This window comes from Pseudophryne corroboree, chromosome 6 (assembly GCF_028390025.1).
Source record: "Pseudophryne corroboree isolate aPseCor3 chromosome 6, aPseCor3.hap2, whole genome shotgun sequence".
In the NCBI taxonomy this organism is placed as follows: Eukaryota; Metazoa; Chordata; class Amphibia; order Anura; family Myobatrachidae; genus Pseudophryne; species Pseudophryne corroboree.
This window is the reverse complement of record NC_086449.1, coordinates 191,972,246-191,995,112: the sequence shown is the minus strand read 5'-3', so window position 1 is coordinate 191,995,112 and position 22,867 is coordinate 191,972,246. Positions and strand designations below refer to the sequence as shown.

Below are 22,867 nucleotides of genomic sequence, written 5' to 3'. Positions count from 1 at the left end.
GAATAGTTATACTATACTTGTAGCACTGCAAAATAGTTATACTATACTCAGGGCCGGCGCAACCATTAGGCAGCTTTAGGCAGCTGCCTATGGGCGGCAGCCACTAGAGGGCGGCATGATCCTGCTGAATCGCAGCATGCAGCCTTATCCTCCCTCCTCCTTCCTGACTGCAACAGGGGATGTAAAAGGGGAGTACGGCCAGCCTTCCTACCTGGTTGTACAGCCACTGGGGGGAGAGTCAGCGTGGGAAACATCCGGAGACTCCTGAGGCGAGGGGTTAAAATGCAGTGTGCCTGGAGGAAGGGGACTCTCTGGGGCGTGCTGTGACCGGAGGATCTGTGAGGAGCGCTGATCGGCTCCGTTCATCTGAGGTAGACAGCAGAGGCTGAAGTCCTGTGTGTCAGCCCCGGAGTGCTCTGGCAGCTTTTGTACCGTTGGCACTGCAGTGACAGCGGGAATTTCTACTGTGAGAGGGCATCGGGAGCAGAGATGACCTGTGACACTCCTGCCCATATAAGGAGTGTGTGGGCAGCTTCAGTGAGGGAATCCCTGACAGGGGAGGGAGAGAAAGCTCCGCAGAGAACAGGGCTTTGCAGTGACCTCAGCCCGCCCATATAAGGGAAAGAGCAAGCAGCTACAAACGGGGAGAGCCTGGAGGAGAAAGCACTGCAGAGTCAGCATCCAGAGGGAGCCCTAATGGGATTCTGGTGTCCATTCCAGAGGAGGCTCAACACAAGTAAGCAGGGACATTGCTGGTACATCTCACACACCACTTAGTGACCTGTATTAGAGGGTACAATTCTTGTTAATGTGACACAGTGCGACCCATTGTCAGCACTTCACCTAGATTACCCCCTTCCTTATGTCACTACCTGACTTTTAGCAGCAGCAGAGTCTTGTGTCAGCGTGTCCACCAAGTCAGTGGCGGAACTACCGCCAGTGCAAGCTGTGCCTTGCACTGGGGCCCGCTACTGTCAAGGGGTCCACAGCCAGAGCGGCATGTAATGAGTCAAACTGACTCATTACATGCCGCATGGCTGCCGCTGTGTGCCGCCACCACTGCCGAAGAGAGGAGCGCACCGTTTACGGGGGGGGGGGGGGGGGGGAGGTGGAGTAGGGAGCCGCAGCAGTGCACTGTAATTGGTGGAGGCGCTGCTGCTGCTCTCCCTCTCCTTCACCATAGGCTGTCCTCCGCCGCTGTGAATGCTGGGATGCGCTTCCCAGCATTCACAGCGGCGGAGGGCAGCCTATGGTGAAGGAGAGGGACAGCAGCAGTGGCACCTCCACCAATTACACGGCGCTGCTGCGGCTCCCGAGACCCCCTCCCTCCTCCTTCTCCCCTGCCAGAAGCTGCACCGAGGAGCCTGAGCCAGCGGAAACAGTAAGTATATCTATTCTGTCTGTCTATCTATCTATCTATCTATCTATCTATCTATCTATCTATCTATTCTGTCTGCCTTAATGTGTAAAAAAGGGGACGCTGTCTGCCGTAATGTGTAAAAAAGGGGACGCTGTTTGCCGTAATGTGTAAAAAAAGGGGACGCTGTCTGCCGTAATGTGTAAAAAGGGGGACTGTCTGCCGTAATGTGTAAAAAGGGGGACGCTGTCAGCCATAATATGTAAAAAGGGGGATGCTGTCTGCCGTAATGTGTAAAAAGGGGGACGCTGTCTACCATAATGTGTAAAAAGGGGGACGCTGTCTGTCGTAATGTGTAAAAAGGGGGGCGCTGTCTGCCGTAATGTGTAAAAAGGGGACGCTGTCTGCCGTAATGTGTAAAAAGGGGACGCTGTCTGCCGTAATGTGTAAAAAGTGGGACGCTGTCTGCCGTAATGTGTAAAAAGGGGGACGCTGTCTGCCGTAATGTGTAAAAAGGGGGACTGTCTGCCGTAATGTGTAAAAAGGGCTCTACCTGGTGTAGTGGCGCTACTGTGCGCCGTAATTTGAATAATGGAGACTTCTATGCACCATATGAATTGGTATTATTTTGTGGTCACACCCCTTCCCCATGAAGCCACGCCCCTACATTTTTGGCGTGCCTACGGCGCGCACTGCACATATTTTGCATGTCAGGGAGGGGCGCCAATGCCATGTCTTGCACACAGCGCTAAAATGCCTAGTTACGGCACTGGTACAAACGAATATATAAACGGTACATATACTGTATATGCTCAAATTCAGAATGTGGGACCCCCTGAGCTATCAGTTTCACTATCCACGTGGACATGTAATAGGAATAGTAACCTGTGGTGAGCAAGGGTACGTTTTAATGTTCTGAAACAGTTTAGTTAAGCTAACCCGGGGGTCCCATGTTCTGAACTTCAACTATATATATATATATATATATATATATATATATTTATGTATTTATTTATAAACAGGAAAGGGGATATGGGGCACAGAACCAATAAATATATATTCACGAAGGGGAGTGACTAGCATTTGCAACTATAATTAAAGAAGGAAACATACGGTAATAGGCACTCACTGGGTTTCATGAAAAGGATATATTGTATTATAAAAAGATTGGATTCATATATATATATATGTATATATAATACATATATAATGTCGTTTTATTGTTATGTATAATGTGTACCCTGGGAGCCATCAAAGCACATTGCAGGGAGTACTACTGTGTGGCAGAACATGGATTTGCTCTACTGTGTGGTTTAATGTAAATGGGCTCTACTGTAGTGTAATGTGAACATGGGAAACTACTGTGTGATGAAACATCAAGAGGCACTACTGTGACGTAACGTAAATATGGGGGGGGCTAGGCTTCAGTTTTGCCTAGGGTACTGGAAAACCTTGCACCGGTCCTGACTATACTTGTAGCACTGCAGAATAGTTATACTATACCCAGGGGCGGATTGGGAACAAAAAAGCGGCCCTGGAAAAATTTGTACAAGTTGCCCCACATGGGCAGCACCAGAGGTGTAAGGTCTAGACATGGGCCATGGCAGCAGCACCCTCCCCCCAAGACTTTCCAGATAGTGGGCATGTCCAGCATGAAGGGGGAAGTTAAAAAGAAATACAATTAAATATTATGAGCACATTATATGATACACCTTCAGAATTTAGGAAACTACGGCTGGATAGCCATCGGCTGGATGTGCCTCCATAGAAGTGCTGACATAAAAGTGTTATTATAAAAATAGCGTTATACCTGCGTTAAGTTATATCATCAGCTATGGTCGATTGTGAACTTGTGAACCAACTTCTCATCACTCTTTGTGCTCAACAGGTATGATTCGTGGAACTACACATCCCAGCAAGTTGTACTGCATTTGCTGATTATGTCAAATGAATTTCATGATTGAATAGCCTAGGTATGATTCGTGGAACTACACATCCCAGCAAGTTGTACTGCATTTGCTGATTATGTCAAATGAATTTCATGATTGACTAGCCTAGGTATGATTCGTGGAACTACACATCCCAGCAAGTTGTACTGCATTTGCTGATTATGTCAAATGAATTTTATGATTGAATAGCCTAGGTATGATTCGTGGAACTACACATCCCAGCAAGTTGTACTGCATTTGCTGATTATGTCAAATGAATTTCATGATTGAATAGCCTAGGTATGATTCGTGGAACTACACATCCCAGCAAGTTGTACTGCATTTGCTGATTATGTCAAATGAATTTCATGATTGAATAGCCTAGGTATATTAAAAAAGGGTGGGGTTTTTTTTGTATGTTTTTCTCTTTGTAGAGATATAGTTGGCTGCCTTATTGGTATGTAATGTCTGTTTTTCTAAGCTAATTTATGGCCTTAGTTTAAAGGGGGATGGTTTTGGGTGGAGTTTGCAATCATTGCATTCACATGGATATTGTTCCTATTTGAAGTCTAGTATACGGCTGGATGTGCCTCCATAGAAGTGCTGACATAAAAGTGTTATTATAAAAATAGCGTTATACCTGCGTTAAGCCAAAGGAAACCAGAAGAAAAACATCAACACACCAACACTACCACAAAAGGACTGCCTTAATGCCTCAAAAGTATGTAATTCATCTTATGCATATCATCTGTTTTTAAAAAACCTATGAAAAGGCATCCCCAATCTGCTCACTACAGTTCTCTCTTATGCAAACTTATGTATGTTTCTTTATGTAATGATTTCTTGTAAATGTCATTGCATGTGTGGGGAAGTTGCTCAGTGAAACAGTTTATTATTGCATACTGACTGGTGATTACCTCCTTTGAACATTTACCCATTGTGGTCAGGTGTACTATGTCTTTATATTTAGTAAGGTACAGTCATGGTGTAAAGAGTATGATTACTGATTAGTAAAAGAAAACAAATACTGAGCAACATCCCCAAACAGGTAATTTCAACTTTAAACTTGTCATTTATTTTGTACGCTCTGGACATGGCTACTACTAACAAATGCACAGAAAAAATTCTTAAAGCTATGTCTGCAAATGCTAGGAGCTTAGGAGACAAAATTCCAGAGCTAATTGCGATAATGACAAGGGATAACCTGGATTTTGTGGTAATTACAGAGTCTTGGTGCAATGAGAATCATGACTGGGACTTAGCTATACCAGGATACAATTTATTTAGGAAAGATAGAATAGGAAGAATAGGAGGAGGGGTAGCAATGTATGTGAAAAAAAGCATAAATGCTACTTTAATACAAAATATTGAAGCCAAAACTGAGGCCCTTTGGGTCACCATAGAAACTGGGAAGAAGGACATTATTCACATTGGGGTGATCTATAGACCACCAGGCCAGGGGCAGGATTTGGACAGGAACCTATTGTTGGACATCTCTAAAATGGCTTTTAAGGGAGAAGTCATAATCATGGGAGACTTTAATTTACCTGTTGTAAATTGGGAGGGGTCTTTTGCAAGTTCAGCTACAAGTGGCAAATTTCTACATTCCTTACAGGGAGCATCTCTCAAGCAATTGGTGAGGGAGCCCACTCGCAAAGACTCAATATTAGATCTAATTCTTACAAATGGTGATAGGATATCTGATATATATGTGGGTGAGCACCTGGGATCCAGTGATCATCAAGCAGTATGGTTTAGTATAAAGACAGGATCCAACTCCTCTCACACAAAAACAAAGGTGTTGGATTTTAGAAATGCAGACTTTGCAAAAATGGGGAGATGTTTAAGTGATTCATTGGCAGACTGGAGGAACTTGGAAGGAGTGCAGGAGAGGTGGAAAAAAATGAAAAGTGCATTACTAAGTGCAACAGACCTTTGTATCAAAATGGTTAGGAAAAGCACCAGGAAAAGGAAGCCAGTGTGGTTCACAAAAGTAGTATCAACTAGTGTGAAAGCAAAAAAGATGGCTTTTAGGAAATACAAACAGACTCAAAATAATAACGACAAAGAGGTGTATCTGGACAGACGGAAGGATGCTAAGAAAGTGGTCAGACGTGCAAAGGCAGAAGCTGAGGAGAAAATGGCCCAGTCAGTAGATAAAGGGGGCAAAACTTTTTTTAAGTATATAAGTGAAAGGAGAAAATCAAATGGAGGAATAATAAGACTTAAGACAGAGAGTGGGCATTTGGTGGAGGGAGACAAGGCAATAGCAGATCACCTAAATAATTATTTTTGCTCAGTATTTACTACAGAAGAAGGGATGGGGCCACAGTTAAATTGCAAGGACATTCATAAAAATAAGGTGGATGAAAATACATTTACAGAGGAGAAGGTCCTAACAGAACTTTCAAAACTAAAAGTGGATAAATCAATGGGACCAGATGGGATACACCCAAGGATACTCAAAGAGCTAAAAGATGTGCTGGTTACACCTTTAACAGATTTATTTAACCAGTCACTAAATACAGGTGCTATTCCAGAGGACTGGAAAAGAGCAAATGTAGTTCCACTGCACAAAAGTGGAAGCAAGGAAGAAGCAAGTAACTACAGACCAGTAAGCCTTACATCAGTAGTAGGGAAAGTAATGGAAAAACTATTAAAAGAAAGAGTAGTGGAATATCTTAAATCAAACAACTTACAGGATCCAAAACAGCATGGATTTACTGGTGGGAGATCATGCCAAACAAATCTTATTGACTTTTTTGACTCTGTGATGAAAATAATAGATCAAGGGGGAGCTGTAGATGTAGCATATCTAGACTTTAGTAAGGCATTTGACACTGTCCCACATCGCAGACTGCTAAATAAACTTGAAAGCCTGGGGGTGGATTATAAATCAGTTAAATGGATAAGAACCTGGTTGCAGGATAGGAAACAGACAGTCGTAGTTAATGGAGTGCAATCTATGGAGGGAAATGTTACCAGTGGAGTACCCCAGGGATCTGTACTTGGTCCAGTTCTCTTTAATATCTTTGTTGGTGACATTGCAGATGGTATTGAAGGGAAGATATGCCTTTTTGCAGATGATACAAAGATATGCAACAGGGTAGACACACCGGGAGGGGTCAAACAAATGATTAATGACCTAGGTAGGCTTGAGAAATGGTCAAGAACGTGGCAACTACAGTTTAATGCTAAAAAATGCAAAATCATGCACTTGGGTCTCAAAAACCCAAAGGCTAAGTATAGCATCAAGGGTACTATAATGGAAACTACTGAGGAGGAAAGAGATTTAGGAGTCACTATTTCAAGTGACTTGAAGGCAGGAAAGCAATGCAACAAAGCAATGAGAAAGGCAAGTCAGATGCTTGGTTGCATAGGGAGAGGAATCAGTAGCAGGAAAAAAGAAGTGATAATGCCACTGTATAGGTCATTGGTACGACCCCATCTGGAATACTGTGTCCAGTTCTGGAGACCCTATCTCCAGAAGGATATAAATACATTAGAGAGTGTACAAAGAAGGGCAACTAAAATGGTGCATGGCCTACATCACAAAACTTACCCGGAAAGGCTAAAAGATCTTAACATGTATAGTTTGGAGGAGAGAAGGGAAAGGGGAGACATGATAGAAACTTTCAAATATATAAAGGGTCTTAACAAAGTTCAGGAGGGAAACATTCTTCAAAGGAAAAGAAGTATTAGAACTCGAGGGCATACATTGAGACTGGAGGGGGGGAGGTTCAGGGGAAATTTAAGGAAAAATTACTTCACAGAAAGGGTAGTGGATAAGTGGAATAGCCTCCCATCAGAGGTGGTAGAGGCTAAGACTGTAGGGCAATTTAAACATGCTTGGGACAGGCATATGAATATCCTTACAAAGAATCAAGGTTAAAAAAGGGTTGAGATTGCCTAAAGGATAAAATAAAAAAGGGGCAGACTAGATGGGCCAAGTGGTTCTTATCTGCCGTCAAATTCTATGTTTCTATGTATATAATTCTTTAGAAAGATATATTTTCTTGCTTATTACACCAACCGTATCCCAATCACTATTCACTCAATCTTATATGTCAGCCAAGCAGGCAGACAGAGCATACACTAGATCATCTGCAATCACAGGCTAAGTGGCAAAGTAATTTTCATATATGCAAATTATTTTGCATCTTGTCCTCAAACAAAACAGGCCCCACGGGTGCGTCGGCCCACCGGGAATCTTCCCTGTGAACCCTATGGCCAATCCGCCTCTGGCTATACTTGTAGCACTGCAGAATAGTTATACTATACTTGTAGCACTGCAGAATAGTAATGTACTAGTAGCACTGCAGAATAGTTATACTATACTTGTAGCACTGCAGAATAGTTATACTATACTTGCAGCACTGCAGAATAGTTATACTGTACTAGTAAGGCTGAAGAATAGTTATACTATACTAGTAGCACTGCAGAATAGTTCTACTATACTTGTAGCACTGCAGAATAGTAATGTACTAGTAGCACTGCAGAATAGTTATACTATACATGTAGCACTGCAGAATAGTTATACTATACTTGTAGCACTGCAGAATAGTTATACTATTCTTGAAGCACTGCAGAATAGTTATACTATACTTGTAGCACTGCAGAATAGTAATAATGTACTAGTAGCACTGCAGAATAGTTATACTATACTTGTAGCACTGCAGAATAGTTATACTATACTTGTAGCACTGCAGAATAGTAATGTACTAGTAGCACTGCAGAATAGTTATACTATACTTGTAGCTCTGCAGAATAGTTATACTATACTTGTAGCACTGCAGAATAGTAATAATGTACTAGTAGCACTGCAGAGTAGTTATACTATACTTGTAGCACTGCAGAATAGTTATACTATACTTGTAGCACTGCAGAATAGTTATACTATACTTGTAGCACTGCAGAATAGTTATACTGTACTAATAAGGCTGAAGAATAGTTATACTATACTAGTAGCACTGCAGAATAGTAATGTACTAGTAGCACTGTAGAATAGTTATACTATACATGTAGCACTGCAGAATAGTTATACTATACTTGTAGCACTGCAGAATAGTTATACTATACTTGTAGCACTGCAGAATAGTTATACTATTCTTGAAGCACTGCAGAATAGTTATACTATACTAGTAGCACTGCGGAATAGTTATACTATACTAGTAGCACTGCAGAATAGTTATACTATACTAGTAGCACTGCAGAATAGTTATACTATACATGTAGCACCGCAGAATAGTTATACTTGTAGCACTGCAGAATGGTTCTACTATACTTGTAGCACTCAGAATAGTTATACTATACTAGTAGCACTGCAGAATAGTTATACTATACATGTAGCACTCAGAATAGTTATACTTGTAGCACTGCAGAATAGTTATACTATACTTGTAGCACTGCAGAATCACTATACTTTTAGTGTTTCTTTTCTGATGGTACTCAGTGGTACGCAGTAATTTGTGTTCTTTTTAATTCTTAGATCTTGATTTAGACACAGGATTAAATCAGTGAAATAATGACAGAAAAAAATAAATAAGCACCTGATGACTTGTCCAGAGTGTGGAATTCAAGCTCCTATAAATCTTGTACTAACTTGTAACATTAGGTGAGTGCCTTTACCTGTTTTCAGAGTACCTGCACATTATTTTACTATACATAAAGCACTGCTCCTGAAAACTGCACAATCATTATACTTGTAGCAATGCAGCATCACTCTGTACATAGAGCTGTCGAATTATTGAGCAAACCCTGGTTGGGTTCAGATGTCTAAACTACTAGATAAGACTAGATACCGATTACGATCACCTCTAGTGTTTCAGATGAATGTGACACAGGCATGAGGCAGGTGTATGGTGCTGCCACAAACACAGTGCGTCAGTGCTCAGGGCTGTACCCAGGCACAAGTCCTTGCTGATCCTGAGGGACTAGGAAAGTTGTGTCATTTCACGTATTGTCTTTCCCAAATAAATGTTATCTACACAGTTGCAGTGGCCCCAGCAGAGAAAGGGTAAACAGCAGCAGCAGAGCCGCTTCCTGCCTGATCAGTATGGATGCAGAGTGACATCACATTCAGGCAGCAAAGGATGGGAATAATGAGGAGGAGGGGAGGCAGGAGCACATTGTGTGTGAGTGTGTCTGGAGGCAGCTACGCACAGAGATCTGCAGTCACAATTCAGTTGCCCGGGCTCCCAGTCCCCCAGCTCTGACACAGCTCTATATGACTGTCACCAAGGTAAGTCCGATGTATATGGGAGGCAGGAAAGTATATGGAGGGGGACAGATAGGTTAAATGAGGAGGATACATAAAAGGTTGGCGTGGATGTTTGTCAGCATCCTCTCCATCTGGATAGAATAAGAGATTCCTATCCAAAGAAGCTTACAATCTCTTCTGATAAAGAGTTTTTGGCTAGAAAGTGCTTACAAGGTATTTTGAGCGTCATTCTGCTTATACCCTTGGACTTTGGAGATTGTAGGAGTCATATGCGGCTCCCAATACGCTCTCACACACAACCGTGCATCCAAGTACGTAGAAATCAACCACCCGCCTAATCTTTTGGATCTGTTCCAAGAAGCAAAGGATTAATCAGATATCACTGCTTCCTATGTAGGGGTTTCTGACCAGCTTCCATAGCCCTCTGCTTAATTCATAGACATCTGTAGAGGGAACACATGGAAATCCAACAAAACCCTTAATGCAACCTGCTGCTTAGAGCTTTGTGACGTTGGGGCGTGGGAGAGGAGTAGCTGCGCTTCAAGGAGATGGGAGACAGTTGTGAGCTAGAGAGGCACATCTGACTATGGTATACCGGGTGGAAGGGAGAAAAGTCTAGCTGAGCTACATATCCGTAATAGGAAAACATGTAGGTGGAAGATGTAAAACTAATTGTAAGGAACTTCGGGTTGATGGTATGTTTGCATGAAGAAAAGATACAGGATGGGAAAAATATTACAGAACTGTACATATAAGAATAGGTAAAACAGTGGAGACTGATACATGGTTGAATGTAGGAGAAAGGTAGAACATTTGAAGAAATGTGATGGATAGGGATGTTGGGTGACATATCAGAGAGCTATACATGCATAGGAGGCAACTGATGGAGATGTATGTAAGGGGCGAATGCTGAATTAGTACACTGGAGAGTATAGTTAGATGACAGGTATATTAGGGTAGAAAGTGCTGTTTGTGACAGATATGGCTGAATAGAGATAGATAAGTTACTTGCAGATGAAAGCTAACAAGGCGTAGTTTGACCAGAAGAAAAGCTGGTTAATAGAATTAGGTATACAAATGATTTAGGATCCATGGTAACAAAAAATAAGCTGTTTAATTAGTGCTAAGGAAGACCCTGACTGATTTCAGTGTAGCTGAGAGACAAGCAACTTTAATTAGTTATAAATGGGCGTACTGGAGGAAAATATTGAGTTAGGGAGGTTGAGTATGGGGTATAGTTTTGAATGAGTGACATTCAGAGATTTCAATTAATATTCTTGTTTTAGCTATGGAAGGATGCACTTATAGGGAGGGGTGAGTGTAATGTAAGGAGAACCAATTCTGTGAGCTTTGGATGACTGCACATGTATTTAGGTTGTATGAATTAGTAGTGGAGAGAAGAACTAACTGGGGAGGTATAGATAAGTATAATAAAGAGAAGCAGCTTAGTGATATATGGGTCAGTGTAGGGAAGCCACTCAGGGATATATGGAATGGATTATACTGTATAATGAGATAACAAAAGTACTGTATGAAAACAAAGGCTGTAGCATAGTGGAGAATATAGCTGATATAGGGGGTATTTAGAAGTGCAATGGAGGATAGAGCATACATAGAGCGGGGCATAGAGCGGTATGGAGGAGTGCAATGGAGGATAGAGCATACTTAGAGTGATATGGAGGAGTGGAATGGAGAACAGCATAATTAGAGTTATATGCAGGAGTATAATGGAGGAGAAAGCATACTTAGAACACACTTAGAGTAATATGGAGGAATGTTTACAAGGCTAGAGCATACTTAGAGCGATATGGAGGAGTGTAATGGAAGATAGAGCATACTTAGAGTGATATGGAGGAGTAGAATGGAAGATAGAGCATACTTATAGGCCCTACACACTGGCCGATTTTCAGAAAGATATGAACGATCTCGTTCATAAATGAACGAGTACTCGTTCATATCATTCAGTGTGGAGTCTCCAGCGATGAACGATGCGCGGCCCCGCGCTCGTTCATCGCTGGTCTCCCGTCGGCTGTGCATGCAGGCCAATATGGACGATCTCGTCCATATTTGCCTGCACTTCAATGCAGCCGCGTGACGGGGGGAGTGAAGAAACTTCACTCCCCCCGTCACTGCCCCCCCGCCGCCGGGTCGCTCGTCGGCCGTATCCGCCGTCGGGCAGCTCGGCGGCGGGTCGGCCAGTGAGTAGGGCCCCTTAGAGTGATACAGAGCAGTGTAATGGAGGATAGAGCATACTTAGAGTGATAAAGATGAGTGTAATGGAGGATAGAGCATACTTAGAGTGATATGGCGGATAGAGCATACATAGAGCGGTATGGAGGAGAGTAATGGAAAATAGAGCATACTTAGAGTAATATGGAGGAAGGTTTACAAGGATAGAGCATACTTAGAGTGATATGTAGTGCAATGGAGGATAGAGCATACTTAGAGCGATATGGAGGAGTGTAATGGAAGATAGCGCATAGTTAGAGTGATATGGAGGAGTGGAATGGAGTAAAGCGCATACTTAGAGTGATATAGAGGAGTGTAATGGAGGATAGAGCATACATAGGGGTCTATTCATGAAGCAGTGAAAAGTGAGCCTGTAGAGAATTTGCCCATGGTAACCAATCAGCTGCTCCGTACAATTGTATAGTATGCAAATTATAAATGTTACTTCAATGCTGATTGGTTGCCATGGGCAACTTCTCCACTGGCTCACTTCTCCACACTTTTCACTGCTTCATGAATAGACCCCTTAGAGTGATATGGAGGAGTGTAATGGAAGATAGCGCATAGTTAGAGTGATATGGAGGAGTGGAATGGAGTAAAGCGCATACTTAGAGTGATACAGAGGAGTGTAATGGAGTATAGAGAATACTTAGAGTGATATGGGGGAATGTAATGGAGGACAGAGCATACATAGAGCAGTATGTATACATTATGGAGGATAGAGCATACTTAGAGTGATATGGAGGAGCATAATGGAGTATAGTGCCTACTTAGAGTGATATAGAGGAGAGTAATGGAGGATAGAGCATACTCGAGTTATATGGAGGAGTGTAATGGAGGAGAGAGCAAACTTAGAGGGATATGGAGGAGTGTAATTTAGAATAGAGCATACTTAGAGTGATATGTAGTGCAATGCTGGATAGAGCATACATAGTGCGGTATGGAGGAGACAGGGGCGTCTCTAGAGAGGAGGGGACCCATGTGCAGACTCCTTGTGTGGGCCCCCTCCTCTCCTGTAGCCGTTGCGCCGCTGCTAGTGCTCTGAGTGCTGTAGACTCTGGCACAGTGCCAGTTTACATTGCATGCATAGGACTCCAAAAAATGACCGCCGCGCCATTTTTTCGGAGTCCTGCGCATACGCTGTAGGCTCTGGCACTGTGCCAGAGTCTCTAGTGGTCAGTGCGCTAGCAGCGACGCAACGGCTATGGGAGAGGAGGGGGCCCACACACTGTCAGCGATGGACTCCGGAAAGGTAAGTATAGGAGAAATGGGTGCAGTGTGTGTGGTGTGGGCCCCCCCTGGACTCAGGGGCCCGTGTGTACCACACACACTGCACCCATTATAAAACGCCAATGGTAGGATTGTAATGGAAGTTAGAGCATACTTAGGGGGATATCCAATTATCCCCGGTAACACATCGGGTCCAAAAAATTGCAGTTTTTCTGATTTTTTTCCGATGTTTCACCGATTTTTTTTTTTACAGGCGATCCAGGTGGATCGCCTATAAAAAAAACCTTCTCCCGAAAACACCCAGGTTCAGTGAAACCTGTGTGTTTCCGGGGATTGTACTTCGCCTGCCGGAGGCAGATGAAACAAAATCCCTGATAAGCCGCCGCGTGCTGCGGCTTATCGGGGCTAATTAGCTAGCCCCCGGCGGGACAATTAGCTGCGGTAATTTACCGGGGCTAATTGGATATCCCCCTTAGAGTGATATGGAGGAGTGTAATGGAGGATAGAGCATACATAGAGCGGTATGGAGGAGTGTAATGGAGGATAGAGCATACATAGAGCGGTATGGAGGGGTGTAATGGAGGACAGAGCATACATAGAGTGGTATGGAGGAGTGTAATGGAGGATAGAGCATAGAATGATATGGAAGAGTGTAATGGAGGATGGAGCATACATAGAGTGGTAAGGAGGACAGAGCATACTTAGAGTGATATGGAGGAGTGTAATAGAGGATAGAGCATAGAGTGATATGGAGGAGTGTAATAGAGGATAGAGCATAGAGTGATATGGAGGAGTGTAATAGAGGATAGAGCATAGAGTGATATGGAGGAGTGTAATAGAGGATAGAGCATAGAGTGATATGGAGGAGTGTAATAGAGGATAGAGCATAGAGTGATATGGAGGAGTGGAATGGAGGCTAGAGCATACTTAGGGCATAATTCAGAGTTGATCGCAGCAGCAAATTTGTTAGCAGTTGGGCAAAACCATGTGCACTGCAGGGGGGGCAGATATAACATGTGCAGAGAGAGTTAGATTTGGGTGGGGTGTGTTCAAACTGAAATCTAAATTGCAGTGTAAAAATAAAGCAGCCAGTATTATACTGCACAGAAACAAAGTAACCCACCCAAATCTAACTCTCTCTGCAAATGTTATATCTGCCACACCTGCAGTGCACATGGTTTTGCCCAGCTGCTAACAAATTTGCTGCTGCGATAAACTCTGAATTACCCCCTTAGAGTGATATAGAGGAGTGTAATGGAGGATAGAGCATAGAATGATATGGAAGAGTGGAATGGAGGATGGAGCATACGTAGAGCAGTAAAGAGGACAAAGCATACTTATGGTGTGTACACACGGTGAGATCCTTGCTATGCCCGATTTTCACTTTTCTTGAGATATGGACTATGTGTGCTTACGATTTTGGCTTATGTGAGATTTTGTCTTATGTGAGATTTAATTGATTTATGTGAGATGAACTAGATACACCGATCTAGCAAGAATTGACTTGCCTGCACAGTCTATCTTTTCTTGCGATACCGACCTGGCGGGACCGCGCATCGTGATCGAACCGGGATCGCAAGCAGCATAACACCTTGCGATTTGCACTAACTTTTCTTGTGATTTTGACTATATAGTCAAAATCGAAAGAAAAAATCTCACTGTGTGTACACACCATTAGAGTGATATGGAGGAGTGTAATGGGGTATAGAGCATACACAGCGCGGTACGGAAAAGTGTAATGGAGGGTAGAGCATACTTATGGTGATATAGAGGAGCATAATGCAGTATAGTGCATACTTACGGTGATATAGAGGAGTGTAATGGAGGATAGAGCATACTTAGAGTCATATGGACAAGTGGAATAGCGGATAGAGCATACAATGATATGGAAGAGTGTAATGGAGAATGGAGCATACGTAGAGCGAAAAGGAGGATAGAGCATACTTATAGTGATACAGAGGAGTGTAATGAAGGATAGAGCATACTTAAAGTGATATGGAGGATAGAGCATGCTTAGAGTGACATGGACGAGTGGAATGGCAGATAGAGCATAGAGTGATATGGAAGAGTGGAATTAAGTTTGGAACATATGTATTTATTTATTATTTATTTATTAACAGTTTCTTATATAGTGCAGCATATTCCGTTGCCTTTACAATTGGAACAACAGTAATAGAACAAAACTGGGTAAAAACAGACAGACATAGAGGTAGGAAGGCCCTGCTTGCAAGCTTACAATTTATAGGGAAATGGGTATTGATACACAAGGATAGATGCTACCGATTGCATAATAGTCCACCAGATTGCAAAGGTTCTTAATAGGCTGTATGATATGGTCACCCAGCAATGTTGGCCAAGGGTAAGCAGGGTGTGAAAGTGAAGAAAGACAAAATATGTGAAGTATGGAGGATAGAGCATACTTAGAGTGATATGGAGCTGTGAAATAGAGAATAGAGCATGCTTACAGATATGGAGGCGCATAATGAAGGACAGAGCATACGTAGAGTGGTATGGAGTAGTGTAATGGAGGACAGAGCATACGTAGAGTGGTATGGAGAAGTGTAATGGAGGACAGAGCATACGTAGAGTGGTATGGAGTAGTGTAATGGAGGACAGAGCATACGTAGAGTGGTATGGAGAAGTGTAATGGAGGACAGAGCATACGTAGAGCGATATGGAGTAGTGTAATGGAGGACAGAGCATATGTAGAGCGATATGGAGTAGTGTAATGGAGGACAGAGCAAACGTAGAGCGGTATGGAGGATAGAGCATATTAGAGTGATATGGAGGAGTGTAATGGAGGACAGAGCATACGTAGAGCGATATGGAGTAGTGTAATGGAGGAGAGCATATGTAGAGCGATATAGAGTAGTGTAATGAAGGAGAGCATATGTAGAGTGATATGGAGTAGTGTAATGGAGGACAGAGCAAACGTAGAGCGGTATGGAGGATAGAGCATATTAGAGTGATATGGAGGAGTGTAATGGAGGATAGAGCAAACGTAGAGCGGTATGGAGGATAGAGCATATTAGAGTGATATGGAGGAGTGTAATGGAGGATAGAGCATAAATAGAGTGGTAGGGAGGATATAGCATATTTAGAGTGATTTGCAGGAGTGGAATGGAGAATATAGCATATGTAGAGTAATATGGAGGAGCGTAGTGGAGAATAAAGTGGATTTAGTGGATATATACTAAGCAGTGATAAAAGTATAGAAGTGAGCCAGTGGAGAAGTTGCTCATGGCAACCAATCAGCATTGACGTAACATTTATAATTTGCATACTATAAACGTATACAGAGAAGCTGATTGTTTGCCATGGACAACTTTCTACACTGGCTCACTTCTCCACTTTTATCACTGCTTAGTACATGCCCTCTTAGTGAGTTATGGTGGAGTGACATTAAGAATAGTACTGATTTGAGGTGGTGTGAGTAGTGTAGTGGATAACAGAGAGGCACAGTATGGAGGAGTGTAGGGAAGAAAGGAGCTGGTTTCGGGAACATGGAGGAATGTAGTGGGGAATAGAGTTGATTCAGAGCAGTATGGAGGAAAGCATTGAATAACAAAGTGAATGGAGGAGTGTAATGATGAATAGCGGATATTTGGGTATGTATTAAGCAGTGAGTGGGGAATATAGTGGATTTGAGATTATATGGAGGAGTGTAATAGATAACTGTTTATGGACTATGGAGATGGAAAAAAAAATGTACCAAATTTTTAGCTGTCTCTGTATTTATTCCGGCATCATGCAAAAACTACTGGATGAATTTGTATTGCATTTTCACTGTTGTATAGCTTAGTGACCTAGAAAGAAACTGAGGTATGTATGATCTGGATGTGACATCAGGGAGAAGAGCAATACAAAAGAAAAATACACTTGACACTCGGCGCATGCGTTGTGCAGGCTCAAGTCCAAAATGACTATAGTTATATAGTCGTAGGGGCAAACGCTCAAGGCTGCAGGCGTACATCTCAGGACCAGCTGCTTCTCCCATGGGCAGACCCAAGCATCTTTTTGTGTTAATCCCTGAAGGAAAAACTGCAACTATTGTTTACAAATAAATTGTATGATTAATGTGTACAATCTAAAATATACATCACAATATTAGATGGTACTTCTTTTTTTGTAAAATTGGTTCCTCTGAGCAATAACAGACATTCACGCGAGAGAAGCCATGGGCAAAAGCTAGTAGAGAATAGAGCTGATATGGAGCCGTATGGGGGAGTGTAATATAGAATAGAGCTGATTTTGTGAGACATGGAGTGTTTGGTGGAGAATTTAGCTGATTTCTGTCAGCATACATAGTCTAGAGAGCAGAATAGACTGAGACATTGGGGGTAATTCAGAGTTGATCGCAGCAGCAAAGTTGTGAGCAGTTAGGCAAAACCATGTGCACTGCATGGGGGGCAGATGTAACGTGCAGAGAGAGTTAGATGTGGGTGGGTTATTTTGTTTCTGTGCAGGGTAAATACTGGCTGCTTTATTTTCACACTGCAATTTAGATTTCAGTTTGAACACACCCCACCCAAATCTAACTCTCTCTGCACATGTTATATCTCCCCCCCTGCAGTGCACATGGTTTTGCCCAACTGCTGACAAATTTGCCGCTGCGATCAGGTCTGAATTAGGCCATTTGAGGAATAAGTGTTGCGTAGAGACAAGCATGCACAGGAATGTAAGGTGAAATGTGATATGGATCGATTAGGGTTGGGTATATATGTTAGACAAGAGTAAATGGGTGACTTGAAGTGACTGGAGCTGAAAACCAGAGACCAATAATTGTGAAATTGTGAAACTAGATGTCATACCTGAGAGGTGCCACATTAAACCATGGCTGGATGGTGATGGTTGCTGGCTACAGTTTGCATTTTAATCACTTTCAGTATTTCGCACTCTTATTGTCATAATAATAGTTTTGCAGTTCTTTGAAAGACACAATTATATTTGTGACAGTGTACAGTATGGGCCACAGTAATGGGAAGGGGAATCATAGTTGGGTGCGTCGACTACATAACTCATACCATCCTATATTCAAACCTGCAAAATCAGGACAAAATATCCACTGCTTGGATCTGCCCAGTTTGTTGCGACACTCCATCAGTTTGGGACAGTTGAGATGTATACATAATTGCATATCTTAATTGTTTCACTTCTCACTGCCCACTATGTGCCAAGAATACAGATCAGCACCTACAGGTTCTGCTTTTATACTGACTCCAGCTTCCTGCGGCCTAGGGACAGAAGAACAGTTTGATTTGAATAAATTAGGGACTTGGCATAACGTCAAAGGCATTTTAGGTTTGTTACTTGTCTAACTAGCAATTTGTTCCAATCAGCCACTGCCTTTACCCTTTACTCATTCTGCCATCTTATTAAAGCTGTGTGTCCATTAATGCAAAATAAAATAGATGATGTGTTCGCTCACAATTATTTATACTGAATCCTTGCAGAAGTAGCATCTTTTACATCGTCAGAACTAGAAACTATAGAGCAGCAAAACTTCATCCAAGTTTTGGGTGAATCAAGGTTTTGCTGCCCATTTTGCAGAGGCAGAAAGTGAAGGTTTTCCCTCAGCAATTCTGGAGAGAATCTTACAGACAATAATATAGACATACCTCCCAACATTGGAAGTGAATGGATTGGGACAGTGGGCCATACCTCCAGTGCTGTCCCCCTCCTCCTAGCACCCTTTCACTGCCGCATGCACTAGTGGCAGGTGCGTGCGCACCTGTTCAGCACTGCAATGCTATGCAGAGCAGTAAATGGACATACAGTACCTCTTTATAGTTTGTCAATCAAGATAGTTAAATCCCAGTTGTGACAATGGGACAGAGACCTGAAATCAGAAAGGTTAGTACTGTAGGTATGTATAGGGTGATGTCCACTGCCCCACCTACCCTGAACACATGATTATGATTGAATAGAACAAATCTGTGCCTTAAATGTAGGTTCTTATCAGATGCCCCTTGGCATTGTGCCAGTAGTATATCTGTATCCACCCACAGCTCTGTGTGTTAGTGCTGAGAATGCTGCAGTGGGGAGGAACCTGCCAGTCTGCAGCAATCAGGAAGGCTAAATGACATCACACAGGATACAGAGCACTATGGAAGGTGAGATGCGCTGCACTTTACTCTGCTCTCTGATAGAACACTCAGGTCAGCATTATATAACATTACCGTTATCACTGCAACCAATAGCTATCAAGTGAGACCTAGTGGTGGATGGGTAACAGGAAGGTTTTACTATCCCATACTGCAGCAGTGGTCAGTATCTGCGCTGTACACTTAACATTTTAGCTACTCGCTCTTCTACAATGACTGTCTGTGAGGAGGGCTTGGTAGCTATTAAACCTCATTCAGATGAGGAAAAGAACATTCATGGTAGTTAACCATTGACCAAAAAGTATTATTAGTTATGCATGAGCTGCACATGGAAAAACAGATGTAGAGGGTTCCATTAAGTCTCCTCCTTTCTATTAAAGGGTGATTTCAAGGTTGTTCATTTAAAGGAGTTAATTTTGGGAGCTTAATGCACTACCAAGAGAGAGAGAGAGTATATACATATGACAATTTCATACCTCCCAACATGACCCTCTCCAGGAGGGACAAAATGCTCTGCTTCTGGATTTTTCTTTTAATTTATGATTGCTGGCACCTGTGTTGAACAGGTTAATGGATAAGAAAGGTGTTTCAGCACAGGTGATGGCCATCATACAGTAAGAGGGAAGTCCAGGAGCAGAGCATTCTGTCCCTCCTGGAGAGGGTCATGTTGGGAGGTATGCAATTTGTGTGTGCATGAATGGAAATTAGGGGGCTATTTACTAAGCCTTATAAGTCCTACACAATGGGCGATCTGACTGCAAGATATGAACGATCTCGTTCATTAATGAACAAGATAACGTTCATATCGTGCAGTGTGGAGGCAACAGCGATGAACGATGCGCGGCCCTCGTCCATATTTGCCTGCACTTCTATGGAGGCGGCTGATGGGGGGAGTGAAGAAACTTCACTCCCCCCGCCACTGATCCACCCCCCCACCCCTGCCGCCGGGTCGCCCGTCGGCCGTATCCGCCGTCGGGCAGCTCGGCGGCAGATCGTTAAATGTGTAGGGATGGAGATAAAGTGGATGAAGCTAAAGTACTAGCCAACCAGCTTCTAACTGTCATTTTTCAAACACAGCCTGTAACATGACAGTTAGGAGCTGATTGGCTGCCACTTTATCTTCGTCCACTTTATCTTTGTCCAAGGCTTAGTAAACAGACCCTATAGTTTCATAGGGCCTGATTATCATATTTTCTTCTTATTATTGTTATTATTAACAGTTTCTTATACAGCGCAGCATATTCCGTTGCGCTTTACAATTAGAACAGTAATAGATCAAAACTGGGCAAAAACAGACAGATACAGAGGAAGGCCCTGCTCAGAGGCGTAACTAGGGTTTTCGGAGCCCAGGGCAAGATGGAAAATTGCCCCCCCCCCCCAAAAAAAAAAAAACCACACAAAAAGAAGCATGTGCGGCGCGCGTGGCGAAAAAATGGGCGTGACCACACACCAGAAGGGGTGTGGCTATGCTCCAGAAGGGGTGTGGCCACTGAAAATGGCCCACAGTGCCAGTTACATTGCCCCACAGTGCCGAATACATGCCCCACAGTGCCAGTTACATTGCCCCACAGTGCCGGATACATGCCCCACGGTGCCGGATACATTGCCCCACAGTGCCGGATACATTGCCCCACAGTGCCAGATACATGCCCCACAGTGCCAGATACATGCCCCACTCAGTGCCAGTTACATTGCCCCACAGTGCCAGTTACATTGCCCCACAGTGCCGGATACATGCCCCACAGTGCCAGATACATTGCCCCACAGTGCCAGATACATGCCCCACTCAGTGCCAGAAACATGACCCACTCAGTGCCAGATACATGCCCCACAGTGCCAGTTACATTGCCCCACAGTGCCGGATACATGCCCCACAGTGCCAGATACATTGCCCCACAGTGCCAGATACATGCCCCACTCAGTGCCAGAAACATGACCCACTCAGTGCCAGATACATGCCCCACAGTGCCAGTTACATTGCCCCACAGTGCCGGATACATGCCCCACAGTGCCAGATACATTGCCCCACAGTGCCAGATACATGCCCCACTCAGTGCCAGATACATGCCCCACTCAGTGCCAGATACATGCCCCACAGTGCCAGTTACATTGCCCCACAGTGCCGGATACAATGCCCCACAGTGCCGGATACATGCCCACAGTGCCAGATACATTGCCCACAGTGCCAGATACATGCCCCACTCAGTGCCAGTTACATTGCCCCACAGTGCCAGATACAATGCCCCACGGTGCCGGATACATGCCCCACAGTGCCAGATACATTGCCCCACAGTGCCAGATACATGCCCCACAGTGCCAGATACATGCCCCACTCAGTGCCAGTTACATTGCCCCACAGTGCCAGTTACATTGCCCCACAGTGCCAGATACATTGCCCCACAGTGCCAGATACATTGCCCCACAGTGCCAGATACATTGCCCCACAGTGCCAGATACATTGCCCAACAGTGCCAGATACATGCCCCACTCAGTGCCAGATACATGCCCCACAGTGCCAGTTACATTGCCCCACAGTGCCGGATACAATGCCCCACAGTGCCGGATACATGCCCCACAGTGCCTGATACATTGCCCCACAGTGCCAGATACATGCCCCACTCAGTGCCAGATACATGCCCCACAGTGCCAGTTACATTGCCCCACAGTGCCGGATACAATGCCCCACAGTGCCGGATACATGCCCCACAGTGCCTGATACATTGCCCCACAGTGCCAGATACATGCCCCACTCAGTGCCAGTTACATTGCCCCACAGTGCCGGATACAATGCCCCACAGTGCCGGATACATGCCCCACAGTGCCAGATACATTGCCCCACAGTGCCAGATACATGCCCCACTCAGTGCCGGATACAATGCCCCACTCAGTGCCGGATACAATGCCCCACAGTGCCGGATACATGCCCCACAGTGCCGGATACATGCCCCACAGTGCCGGATACATTGCCCCACAGTGTCAGATACATGCCCCACTCAGTGCCAGAAACATGCCCCACTCAGTGCCAGATACATGCCCCACAGTGCCAGTTACATTGCCCCACAGTGCCGGATACAATGCCCCACAGTGCCGGATACATGGCCCACAGTGCCAGATACATTGCCACACAATGCCAGATACATGCCCCACTCAGTGCCAGTTACATTGCCCCACAGTGCCGGATACAATGCACCACAGTGCCAGTTACATTGACTTACAGTGCCAGATACATTGCCCCACAGTGCCAGTTACATTGCCCCACAGTGCCAGATACATTGCCCCACAGTGCCAGTTACATTGCCACACAGTGCCAGATACATTGCCCCACAGTGCCAGTTACATTGCCCCACAGTGCCAGATACATGCCCCACAGTGCCAGGCCCCACTTGGTGCCAGATACTTGCCCCACTGTGCCGCCAGACCCCCCCCCCCCCCGTGCCGCCGGACCCCACCCACCCCCCCGTCACTCACCGGCCGCTGGCTTGTTGTTATGTGAGGGGAGGAGAGCGCAGCGCCTCTCCTTCCCCTCACCGCTCCAGGTCTCTGGCGGCTGTCTGGCGCCGGTTCGCTAGCCAATCAGAGCTCGCGGACCGGCAGCCAATCAGGAGCCGGTCCGCAAGCTCTGATTGGCTAGCGCCGGAGACCGGACACAGCAGCGCTGCTGGCAGCGCTGCTAGTGCTGGCAGCGGCGGTGAGGGGAGGGAGAGACGCTGCGCTCTCCTCCCCTCACATTTAGGGTTGATGGGGGCGAGTGGGGCATGATGCCCTGGACGCCGGCGGCGCCCCCCTCTCCTGGGCCTGC

At 44.4% G+C, this 22,867-nt stretch overlaps 1 protein-coding gene across 5 annotated transcripts in view; it reads left to right on the top strand.

Annotated features, from left to right (window-relative positions):
• The first annotated feature begins 313 nt into the window (after positions 1-313).
• Positions 314-22,867, top strand: part of CORO2B (coronin 2B) — a 96,753-nt gene continuing 74,199 nt past the window's right edge. The window contains exon 1 of one of the 5 annotated variants that reach the window (XM_063925537.1): positions 314-338. Coding sequence is in view for 1 of the 5 variants with exons in the window: in XM_063925533.1 (XP_063781603.1) it covers positions 9,512-9,526 (15 nt within the window). In the remaining 4 variants the exon portion in view is untranslated. Of the gene's footprint in view, positions 339-9,379; positions 9,527-18,990; positions 19,078-22,867 lie in introns of those variants that run through there. The other 4 variants (XM_063925534.1, XM_063925533.1, XM_063925536.1 and 1 more) reach the window with 4 other exon arrangements.